This window comes from Euphorbia lathyris, chromosome 2 (genome assembly GCF_963576675.1).
Source record: "Euphorbia lathyris chromosome 2, ddEupLath1.1, whole genome shotgun sequence".
Classification (NCBI taxonomy): Eukaryota; Viridiplantae; Streptophyta; class Magnoliopsida; order Malpighiales; family Euphorbiaceae; genus Euphorbia; species Euphorbia lathyris.
Genome location: NC_088911.1, coordinates 98,161,017 through 98,173,806, shown reverse-complemented (window position 1 = coordinate 98,173,806; position 12,790 = coordinate 98,161,017). Strand labels below are relative to the sequence as shown.

Sequence of the window (12,790 nt, the reverse complement as noted above, 5' to 3'; positions counted from 1 at the left end):
CTTTCCATTTTTATATATGTTGGTGAACTGTGGCGAGTTTTTTAGAAATATGTGTTTAAGAACATAAGACAATACTTTTACGGGGCGTTTGATATTCTATTGGGATATAGATAGGGATAAATGGTTGGGATAAGGATGAAAATATAATAGTCGAGAATTATTATTCAATGTTTGGTATGTGGGATATGGATAGGGATAAAATAATACATTTTACTATTTTAACCCTATTTAAACTACATAACATTAAATTGAGGGATAAAATTGACTTTTCCATCCTATTAAAATCGCATGAGCTTATCCCACCTCCTTATACCACCCCCTCCTGGGTATAGGATTTGAGGGATAAAAAGCTTATCCCTCATCCGTCTCACTCTTCTATCTCCCAAACAAACACGAGATAACTTATCTCATGTTTTTTATCCCTATCACACCTCCTATATCTCTTCTAACAAACACCTCGTTAGAACATAAGATATTAGTTGTAGAACATAATTTGGTTTTAGAAATATGCTTAATAGAATTATGCTGGAGTATATGTATATGTTATAAAAAGTTAAGTAAAATGTTCTAAATAATGTTACATATGTTTTAAATTTTATAGTCTGTGTCACATCCGTGTCTAAAAAATATTCGATATAGTTGTTTTTAGTATCAATTATATTATTAAATTTAATTTAATGTGTTTAAATTAAAAGTTTTGGGCCAATTTTAAAAAAATTATAAATTAGAAGGACCTTAAATGATATTTCTAATTAAAATATTCATTTTTAATCATCACACTAACTCTACATTCATATGATGATGATGATAAAATGATAAAAGAAAAATATATATAATAAAAAAAAACATGTGAATGACACGTTTATGATACATGTCAATATATTAAACTATTTTAAATACACATGTAACTAAATAAAGTACATCTTGGTTAAACATTAACATGTGGCATGTAAGTTAATTAAAATATTGACATATGTCATAACAAGAATTTAAAAGTATCCATATGAATTTATATAACTCAAGGTCTTATATAAATGGGGGATACTTTATAGATATATATTAGGAAGTGAAAAAGGAAAGGGAGAGGAGAGTGATCCATGAAAAGAAAAAGAGAGAGATTTTGACATAAATAAATATATATATATGAATTTGAGTCTTTTTATACAAAAAAAAAAAAAAAAAAAAAAAAACACAAAAATACAATTTCATAGAATGTACATAAAGATAGAATGTACATAAAGATGGAAAGAAATAGAGGGAGGTTTTGGGGAAAAAGTTTTCGGCTATCAACGTTTCGGTGATCGACGACAACATTTTGGATCAACTGTCAGCAGATCACATGATAAACTTTCGGTGACCCATGTCGACATTTGGTAACTGTATTTTAGATTTGAATTATTTCTAACAAGTTCTAGGTATGATTTTGAGTAAGTCCGGTTCTAGTACCCTGTTAAATTTTAATAGGGTTATGATAGTAAATTATCAAGCCTATAAATTATTAATAAAAATATAAAATTTAGACAGTTGTCCGTTAGATTTATTCAAGTCGGTATTTTAGTATCGTCGTAAGTTCAAAAGTATAATCAGTCCGAGTTTAAAAGTATAATCAGTCTGAATTAACTATGTTGTTTTAAAATTATCTCAGTGACCGAAAATAATCCAATAATAATATTTCGATCCTTAAAATATTTTAAGGAACTTTAACAGTTAGAGTTAAAATAAGTTTAAAATATAAGGACTAATACGGATATTTTCCAAGTAGAGAGTACAAGTAGACTTATGACCGATAACGAGTCTAACTGAACATTCCGTCGGAACTAACGATACCGGTTTAGTAGTATATGTAACTATTCCGGATAAAAATAAGTCTCGTAAAAGTATTTGGTTTAAAATTTAGTTTAAAATTATTTATATATAATCTTTGAGTTATTTTGAATATTTTTGATTAAATTATTTGAAATATATTGTTTATGTATATTTGATTTTGATTGTAGAATAACGATTTGCGATTGTGATATTTTGAAAATTAGAAAATGAATTTGATAATTTTATACGAAGTATTTTTGGATTGAGAAAGCTGATTCGATTATTGTTATTATTTATGTGATTTGGATTGAAAGTCCAAATATGACTTTTACATTTACGTTATGATAGGGGTAGTAGTTGTAAGACCATACCTAAGGGCGGTATGGCCAGAGTGCACGGCTGGTAGTCCTAACGTTAAGCAAGGTGAGATATGAATGAGATATCTCGATTATTGATATGATTGATGTTATGATAAGCTACACGGGTCGAATTCGAGGATGGACACACACATACAAATTTTATATTACGTTTTGAAAATGCTTGATGATTGATGTTGTACGATTTATTTGATAAAGCTTCGGTTTGATGAAACGTTGTTCGATTTGATTGCGTTTGATGAAACGTTGTTCGATTTGATTGCGTTTGATGAAACGTTGTTCGATTTGATTCGTTTTGATGAAACGTTGTTCGATTTGATTCGTTTTGATGAAACGTTGTTCGATTTGATTCGTTTTGATAAAGCTTTGTTCGATTTGATTCGTTTTGATAAAATGATTTATATATATTAAATTATATAGTAATAAAGTGAAATATACAATTAAGTTATTAGCGAATCAATCAACGTCTCTAAGTTAAGAGAATTACCTAAGTTAAGAGAATTACCTAAGTTAAGAGAATTACCTAAAATAGGTAGAACTACGTGGCTTTGATTCCCGGTTTAAAGATTAAAATATGTTCGGGATACGTAGGAAGCTTGATAGAATTATCGAGTTCAAGCCAAATAATTAATAAAACTTTAGGTAGTCCAAATAAATTTTTATTTATTGAAAATTGGTTCGGCTTCTAGGTTGTTAGGCGTTCGGTATCCTATTTTCCATTCATACCCGATGCCGTTTTGGGTCGGGTGTGACAGTCTGTGTTCTAAATAATGTTACATATGATCTCTGGTGACTTTTTAGATATGCTTTAAGAACATAAGACATTAGTCTTAGAACATATGACATTAGTTGTAGAATATGAGACATTTGTTTTAGAACATATACATAACAGAACTATGTTGGAGTATTGGAGTATATGTTCTATATTTTATAGCATGTGTTAAATAAAATGTTTTATATTTTATAGCATGTGTTCTAAAAAGTTAAGTAAAATGTTCAAAATAATGTTACATTTCTTCTAAATAATGCAATCGTTGGCCGCTTTGATATTTGTCGCATCCGCCTTTCACCATTATTAGCCTGTAATCAATTTTGACAGATCTAAACCGAAATAAAACAATCAGGGAGAAGAAATAAAAAGAAGAAAAGAAAATAAGAGAAGGAGATCGGAAAAATATCCTTATCACCGTTCATCGGAGCAAAAATAAACTCCACCATTTGAAAGAGAAATGTCGTAGGCAGGAGGGAGTAAGACTATTAGATCTTCGCCGGCATAATGGAGATAGGTTTTGAGGTTTTCCATATGATAAAATAGTGGAGAATGAGAGGTGTTGTCACATAATGTGTTCTCACATAGGGAAGTCTTTTCACCTGATCTATCCCCAATATTATTTTTATGTTCTTCAATTAATGGGGAATGAGAGCCTTGGCGTAACGGTAAATGTTGTTATCGTGTGACTGAAAGGTCACGGTTTCAAGTCTTAGGAACGACCTCTTGCTAAAAAAATGTCCAGAGAATAATGTGGTCAACACTAGTTACTTGAAATTTGAAAATGTTTATATATATATATATATTAACCATGTAATAAATTATATATACCTAACATTTGAAGATCTAGTCAAAATCTCCAGAGAATGTGGTCAACACTAGTTACTTGAAATTTGAAAATGTTTGTTTTGAAAGTTTTGTAGAAGCCATTTAAGGATATAGTATGTTGATACATAGGGAGATAATAAAATTGATAAATTCAAAAATCTATTTTTATTTTTTCTTTATGTTGTGAAATACTCTTTTCATTTAACAAAAAAATAAAAACAAATAAGAAAGAATAGAATAAGCTATTGGATTTTGATATTCAATTATGTATTAATCACATTTCCAATGCCAACTTGTTGCATTTATTTTAATAATTTTTCTGTATAGATATAGCATTTGAATAAAATTGAAGAGCTAAATTTATAGTGTAGGCAAACAAGAAATATTAATTCAAAAATGTCTCATATACATTTTACATATCTTTTCTCTTAAATAATTCTGTATGCTTTTTCTGTTTGTATTGTATCTTTAATTCAATTAGCCTAGATCATACAAAACTTTGTGGCTGAAAAATGAATTAAGAAGTGATAAGGTGCCTCAAATTGAAAGGAGTTGAAAAATGGGAAGGACCATCAAAGAGATTATCCACAATAATTCGAGCAGCTGCCTCAGTTGGATGGTAAAGATCCCAGAAAACATGGCTACTTCTATTTGAGCATAACTTAGATATTGGTGTACACGGAAACTGCGCGTTTAGGGTTCCGAGCCCACAACATGCTGCTTTCACCTCTGTAAACCCTGCATTGGATTAACCGTTTAAACTGATAGTTAAGATTCAATAATAGTTTTATTATAATCTCTGACACGAACTAATGTACCATATGAGGATGGGTTATGAGTGATGTCGTCCAAGGAAGTGTAAGTGTTGAAATAGGAGTAAGTTAGACCGTTAAGCGCGGAAGTTAATTCGTGCAACATTGAAATGAGCTTTCCGTTGTAATAAGCAGCGATGGAATTAATTTCTTCATTGCAAACTCCAAATTTCTGTTTACTCCTGATGGCTGGAGTACATCCAACTGGCGGAACTCCTGCTACAAAAAACTTGCGTCCTCCTGTATTATGTATTCTCTGCCAAAATTACACAACAAAACTTAAGATTCATCACATATGATATGTTATGCTCAACTAAATTCATTACCATAATTACTTACTAGTCTCTCATCTGAATTTGTCTTAAAAAAATGTTTTAGTTTTATAAATTTTCATAAAATAATATGATTAAGTATACTTGTTTATAGATCGAGTCGGGCTGAATCCAGTAGACTTTCGTCTAAAATTCTTAGCTTAAACCCAACCCAAACCGCTGTTAATTTAGGTAGAGTTGGATTGAGCTGGGCTCGTACTTAAAATCATATCCCATCCCAAGTGTAGAACATATTAGGTCACCTAAAAATAAATATATAATTTTTAATAATAATTAAAAAAAAATGTCACCTAAAAATAAATATATAATTTTTAATAATAATTAAAAAAATATATCCTTAAAAATAAATATTTAGTATATAAATATATAAATTTACTATTTAATGAGGGCGAGTCTTGGTGCAAGACAAGTTTCCTTTGAAGTAGATACTTGAATACCAAGTATGGCTCTTAATAATCTATCTTCTGGAGCATACGATGATTCTTTCGCTATTTGAGGCGTTAATTTACCTACTAAAATGTCGCCTGTCTCTACCCAAGACCCCAGCATCACAATTCCATTTTTGTCTAAATTTCGGAGTAAATGGTCTTCTAGATGCGATATTTCATTAGTGATCCTTTCAGGTCCTTGGCTTGTCACATGAGTCTGAATTTCATATTTACGTATGTGAAAAGAAGTATAAATATCTTCATATACCAGACGAAATATATAAATTTACTATTTAATGAGGGCGAGTCTTGGTGCAATGGTAAACGTTGTTATCGTGTGACCAAGAGGTCACAGGTTCGAGTCTTAGGAGCAGCCTCTTGCCAAATAAATTGGCAGGGGAAGGCTTGCCCCCAGTACACCCTTGTGGTGCGACCGGGCCGCCCTTTTTTACTATTTAATATTAATAGAACAAGCTGGACGAGCTATCCGTGCTATTTTTATAAATCTCAAACCTACTAAAAAAAATAGACTGACTTTAGTGGACCTAAACTTAAGATCAAGTTTCGTTGCTAAGCTCGACTTAGAGGACACGAGCTTGAAAAGGCTAGACGGGTACCCAGGCCATGAATAGGTCTATTATTAACTCCTAAGTCCGCGTGCCAAAAAAAATTGAACAAATTAAAATGTATATCACTTTTAGCAAGTTTGGGAGTACATCACTGTAAACAGGTTCAAAGCGCCAACATATCATTTCAAACATATTCATATGGCCAATATATCACTTTAATTAATTCAATAAACTAACGTAACACTTTGTAAATTTAATGGACCAAGTGCAAAGGGTGGCTTATATATTGAGCAAAAAAAAAACATTACTAGGCTTGTAGTGTTTTATTATAATGTATCATGTTAAGTTATTGTTTGTCAAATTAGTTAATCTAATTTAGAAAAAAAAAAAAAAAGAGCATTATTTATTTATCTAGATATAAAACTATATTTTTTTATAGTTCAAAATAAGTTTTTACCTATTAAAAGTATAAATTTCGAACCCATATAAAATAAATATTACTCTATTAACTGAATCTTATGTGCAAAATTAGTTTTTTTTTTTATGGTGAAGAGTTTAATATAACTAAACGAATTAAAGGTTAAATTCAACAAAATGAGAATAATGAAAATTCTCGCTACTTTATGCTTTAATTTTTATTTGTTTTACCGTAATGAGTTCTTTGAGTGTAAGAGTCATGGAATCCACATATTGTTGAGAGGTGACCTCGTTATGGTCAGATGAGTTGGAGTAACCAAATATATCATTGCTACCAATCACTATGCAAAACAACGATTTTGATAGCATTTTTTCTGCACCAGACGCTCCAAGATGTTGCACCATGTGTCCATGAATTGATTCGTACTCTCCTACTTGTTGGGTCAACGGAATGGCTTGGCCCTAGTACCCATTCATATATACAATTTAGAAAATAACATTTAAAAGACGTAAAATTAAGAAAATGACATTCGGGAATTCATCTACTTACGAGAGTTAGATCTGAAGTATTGAAGATTCCGGCACCACCGGAGGCAAAGCTGACTCCGGTTATAAAAGCAGAAACATTGTTCGACGGTAAGGATTTATACGGCGGTGAAGTAGGTAACCCTACTTTCTCAGCTGCAAACCAATTTAACATGTATAATTCCATCAAATTCCCAGCACAATATATACTATACATTGTTAATATAATTAAAAAATGACTATATGGTTACTGTTTTCAAAATTGAATTTTTTTTTTTTTTTTGAAAAGAGGTTTACATGATTATTTGTCCTTTTATTTTTTATAGCAAAATTGGAATTATATACGTTATTATAAAAAAGGCTACATTTTGTAGGCAATAAAAATTTAGGGGATGGAAATTACTTGTAGTATACATACTACACTTTTTATAATTATATACTCACTTTTAATTATATACTCAATGATATTGATCCCATCCCCAGTGGCGGAGCCAGCACCGAATGTTCAGAGGGGCTTTAATGTATGTAAGAAAAAAAATTGGCCGAAAATGTTGTTTATTGTACGAGTTGGACAAAAAAATCAAAATATATCGCCAAATTTATAAATATTAATCTTCAATTCAATTATTAAATCATAGAAAATATGAATTTCTTTTAAACCAACTGATATGCAATTGGTGCAGAATAAGGAACAAAATATCTTTATTTTATAATAATGTTTAAAATTGACCCAACTTGTTAATATTATGGGTAAAATTACTCTTGACTGCTAAAGTTATGGGTAAAATTACACCATTTTAGATGTTAGAGGTAAAATTGCTCCTGACAGTAAACGTTAATGGTATTTTTACATTTTATTCCAAAATATATTAAAAAGAATGATTTATTAAGTTCGATATAATTTAAATTATAATTAACGTAAATAATTTTTTGAATCTTAATTTTTATATAAATTTCTCTATAATTTTTATTTTAGTATTGAAAACTAAATAGTGTATAACTCATTTAAACATCAAAGTAATTGATTTATAAATTATATATATAAGTAGGATAGTGGACACTTTTATATTCAAACAAATTAAAAGTTAAAAATAAAAAAAAAAAAACAGTAAACCTTTAACTCTTGGAAATTGTATTTATATGGTAAAAAGTAAATATGCTCCAAATTCCAACTAAAGTAGAACGGCAAAATTAATTAAATGAAAATCAAAACCTCCTTCTTCTTCCCTAATCTTTCTTCTCCACCATTTTTCTTCTGAAACTTACTCTCTCTTTTTGTTTATTTCCCTTACCCAAAAATTAAAATTAATCACAATAAAAACACAAGATACCTTCTGCGATTGAAGCAACGCCATGGCCGGAGGGGCTCCAGCCATGGCGGCTTCTGGCGGAGCCAGATAGAAAAACCCCTCTCTGGGGTTTTCCGGCGGAGCCGGAGGGTCGGCCGACCCTCCCCGCCCCCTCTGGCTCCGCCCCTGCCCATCCCACATGCCTTAAAAATTCAAAGTTTCTGGTGAGGTAGCTTTCTTTATGCTTTTGGGGGTTTCTCTTTTTTTTTTGTCAAATCATTCTTATTCATACAAGAGACTTAACTTAGTGTCCAATATAACTTGCAAACTCAAACTTATCTTTCTGATCATTTTATGTCACTTTGTATGCTTTTGGGACAAATTATTAGAAGTATCCGGTTTTTCATGTTAAATAGAGAACCTTCCATATATATTTTGACATGTGTAACATGGACACACACATATTATAAGAGACTCCACTATTTTAATTATTACGTGGGGTCACATTACACGTGTCCAAATGTGAATTGGAAGTCCTCCGAGTGATATGGAAGACCCGGTACTTATAAGAACTCGCTTTTGGGAGTATAAGTTTTTTTGTTGCTATGTATATTAGGGTAAATTACACTCATGACCCTTGAACTTTGTACTTATTTCCATTATGGTCTCTAAACTTTAAAACCGAATATTATATCCTGAACTTTACACTTTACTAACATGATAGTCATTTTTAATCAATAACAAATGATGACATTAAAATATTAAAAAATTCCAAGAATCGAAGTTGTTTAGAACAATATTTCTCATGGAACCAACGTTTTTTATTTTCCAATTCACAATTTTTTATGGATATTTCTCTTTCTAAATAATCAATTTATCTTTCCTAACCAAACAATTTCTATATAACATCAAAACGAAAAATTGAAGAATTAAAGAATTAAAGTTGCTATAAGAATAATGGATGCTTATACTACTAGTCTTATAATGGATGATTACGGCTATTGATCAATATTAAAATGAGTCTTTATGTATATAAAGTATAAATTTCAAGGACATTAATGTTTGATTTTGAAGTTTTTGAACCACAATGAAAATAAGTGAAAAGGCAATGTGTGTAATTATAGTTTACTTCGTAATTGTTTACAAAATCCTTCACATAGTGTTACATTAGTGGCATAGACATGGGAAAAACAACAACAAAAAAAACAAACACTAATTACAATTAAACCTTCTTAAAAAAATTACAATTAAATCATTAATTAAAATAATGTAATTTTAATGAATAACGTTGTTAAATAAAATTAATTTTATTCCTACTTAACATAATATTTAAACTAACTTATTTAACAGTTAAATAATAGTAAATCAGACTATTTAAATTTTTCTGTATATAAAATTAAACTGACTATGTTTAGAAATATAAAATTATACTGTACTATTTTATGTTATAGGTGCTTCTTTTTTTGTTTATGAAATGTTATAGGTGCTTCTTAGAAACACAGTAAGAATAAATTTGGACTTTTTTTCTTTCTTTTTTTTTATTTTTTTTTGAGAAATTTGGACTTTATTTCTAATTTATGATTTTAAATGGTTGAAATTTTCAGAACGTGACAAAAGGTTCTCCTATCTCTTTAAATAATTTGTCTAGAATATATCTATCCACATAAATCCGACCAATAAAAAAGAAACACATTTTCATTTTTTATATAATTTTTTTAATAGCCATTCAATCAATGAAGTGATAAACATGTTTACTTTTAATTTGCTCGACTTCACTGAACAATAACTGATATAGAACTTCTGCTTTTCACAATTAAGCAACTTATAAGTATGATTTAAGTAAAGAGACTAAGAAAACATAATCTGGGTAATAAACAAAATATTAATGATGAACGTACGTACCAATAAAATCAGCAGCGTTCTTGCCATTGCTAAATCTACCAGTAGCTTTCTTATTCGGAAAATCAATACCGTTATGAGGAAAATTAGCTTTAGCAAACGAAACTGGAAGATGATTGTTGTTTCCAACATCTACCAGAGAGTCGCCGAACATGAAAACCGCCGGCACCATCTGCGCAGTCGACGTTTTGAAGATCACAGTGAAGGATAATATGAAGCACAAAATATCCATTTTGATACCCTTTAATTAATAAGGAAGGAACTCAAAATGTTTATGGCTTTCAGGGAATTATTAAGTGTTTATATAGAGGACCAAGTTGATGAAAGTTGTAAATTATTTTTTTCTGGTGTGAAAAGTATTTTTATTATTATTGTTTAATATTTAAAGGAAAAACAGCAGAATGGAAAAGACTAGTTGCGTCGGATTATGGTTGAACATGTATATATTTTATTGCAATAAAAGAACTCTGATTTGATTTTTTTTTTTTTGGTGAGTTGATTTGATTTTATTTTAATAATGCCTTAATGAGTTGGAATTTTATTTTCAATTTTTAATGTTTGGATTCTTTCTTTAATATGGCAGTCTTTTGACTATTTTTTTAGGAATATTAATTACGTTTTCATATTTATTCTGTATGTTGTCAGAGTTTTTCAATTTATACTCCTATGTCACTAATTCCTTTTCGATTTAGCAGCAGGTTGAAGAGTCAGAATTTAGGAAATTGGAACACGTATTTGAAAATTAATTTAGAATTTGGCCTTCAAACATTTTTTTTTTTTGGTTCTATTAGTATTAACTCGAAACGAGTTGTCACTTTTAGGACCCGTTTGATGTATCGTAATACAATTTAATGTAATTAAAACGAAATGTAATCAAAGTTGTATTGTAATGGAATGCAATAGTGATTCCATTACTATGTTTGGTTGTAAATAAAAAAAAATGATGAAATGTAATTACAATTACAATACTTATGTTTGTTTAGTTAAATGTAATCATAAAATTTTATTTACATAATTAAAATCAATAAAAAAATAAAAAACGTGAAATTAATATATAGTTTTCTATATTTTCTTAGTATTTTTTTTACATTTTTTTCATTTTTTTTGTTTTCATTTTCACCGTTTTTTCCTATTTTCTCATTTTCCTATTTTTTGCTTTTTTTTTGTTTTCAGTTTTTCTGGTTTTTACGTTTTTTTAGAAGGATGAGAAGTGAGATTTGACAAAATGAGAGAGTAGATGAAATTTTAAAGATAAAAATTAAGATTACATGTTTGGATGTAATGAGAATTCAAGCTATTTTTTTATGCAATGAGCATTGCAATAGTTGTTAAACAAAATTTACGGCCCGTTTGTTTTACCTACTGTTTGCTGTTACGGTTTGTTGTTTGCTGTTACAGTTTGTTGTTTGCTGTTGGAAAGGCTGTTTTTCCAAAAAGCAGAGATTCTCTGCTTTTGTAAAAGGCTGCTTTTCGGGTGTAAAAAGCAAATAGGAGATCACTAACCAAACACCTAAAACTCTCCCTTTTGAAGTGAAAATGCAAAAATGGGCATGAAAATGAGTAACCAAACACCCCCTTATCCTATGAAGTTCTCATTCCATTACAATAAAATTTTAATATGCAACCAAACATGGTAATAATCCTTTAATGTAATGGACATTCCATTACAAAGCCCATTACATCTTACCAAACAGACCCTTAGAAATTAAAATCGGATCTACCAAGTGATATATTAAATAGACATATTATTGGATATTCGTTCAGTCTATCCAAAACCAGATCCCTATTCAATAAGTCGGATCTGAAAGGCTAGTAATGCACATGTTTTTCTGTGAGGTGGACGTCTGAGTTACTACCGAAATACATTATGTTTTAGGCTCAATCTTATGATCACAATAAGACAAAAGAGACAAATGATGGATGAGGGATGGAGATTGAGTTAAGGTATACAGATGGTGCTAGCAAAGGGAACTTGAGGAGGGCCTCATCTCAGATATGTCAGCTATCGAGTTAGGGGGATTTGTAGTAAATTTGGTAGGCTATAAAAAGTTGATGATTGAGACATATTCAAAGAATGTTATTCAAGCTTTAGAGGAAGAAGAATGTGCTTATAATCCGCAAGCAGATCTAATCCGGAAATGTCAGGAATTGTTGGACAGAGATTGGGATGTAGTCTTGAAACACACCTACCGTGAAGGTAATCAAGTTGCTGACTGGATGACAAATTTCGCAAGAAGTGTTGAAACGGGTTATCACGGGTGTGATGTGCCGCCTGTAGGTCTCCAGAAAATCCCCGACGAAGACCGCGTAGGAAGGTCTACGAAGAGATTTATTAGTTTATCTTAGTTTCGTTTTTGTTTTTGGGCTCAGCCTTCCTTGTTACCAAAAAAATAATAATTTCTATTTAGTTGCTTTCTCTGTTTATGTTTTGGTCTGTTTTATTTTTGTTCTGGATTGCTTTCCTTTTGTTAAAAAAAAAAAATCTAAATTTGGATTTAAACCTCCAAATGTTGTGCAATATCATATTTGATATCTGGTTAATCCTTTTTTTAATAAATTGGAGTTTCAAATTATATATTTATATCAAAAGATGATCAGAATCTGATTCCATTCTGCCCTAATTTGCATATGTATCCCTTTAATTTAGCATGGGAATGTAGTACTTCCTGTAAATTTCAAAAGTGGGACCCAACACATTAATTGGTGACCACCAATATGGAAGTTTGATGGCATCATGCA

The 12,790-nt window shown here is 30.1% G+C and overlaps 1 protein-coding gene across 1 annotated transcript; it reads right to left on the bottom strand.

The window, feature by feature from the left end:
* Nucleotides 1–4,139: 4,139 nt before the first annotated feature.
* LOC136219095 (GDSL esterase/lipase At5g55050-like) lies at nt 4,140–10,328 on the bottom strand. Its single transcript, XM_066006326.1, has 5 exons — nt 10,055–10,328; nt 6,889–7,019; nt 6,570–6,800; nt 4,599–4,848; nt 4,140–4,518 (listed from the first exon to the last, which is right to left on the bottom strand). The coding sequence occupies exons 1-5, from the start codon at nt 10,281–10,283 to the stop codon at nt 4,298–4,300; spliced, it is 1,062 nt and encodes a 353-aa protein (XP_065862398.1). The 5' UTR covers nt 10,284–10,328; the 3' UTR covers nt 4,140–4,297.
* Between the last annotated feature and the right edge of the window lie 2,462 nt (nt 10,329–12,790).

Excerpts from the sequence above, each read along its gene's own strand:
- LOC136219095 (XM_066006326.1), bottom strand. The coding sequence starts at position 10,283 with ATGGATATTTTGTGCTTCATATTATCCTTCACTGTGATCTTCAAAACG. Across the intron at positions 7,020-10,054 it reads GAACGCTGCTGATTTTATTG|CTGAGAAAGTAGGGTTACCT; the intron begins GTACGTACGTTC and ends ATTGGTTTGCAG. Across the intron at positions 6,801-6,888 it reads ATACTTCAGATCTAACTCTC|GGCCAAGCCATTCCGTTGAC; the intron begins GTAAGTAGATGA and ends AATGGGTACTAG.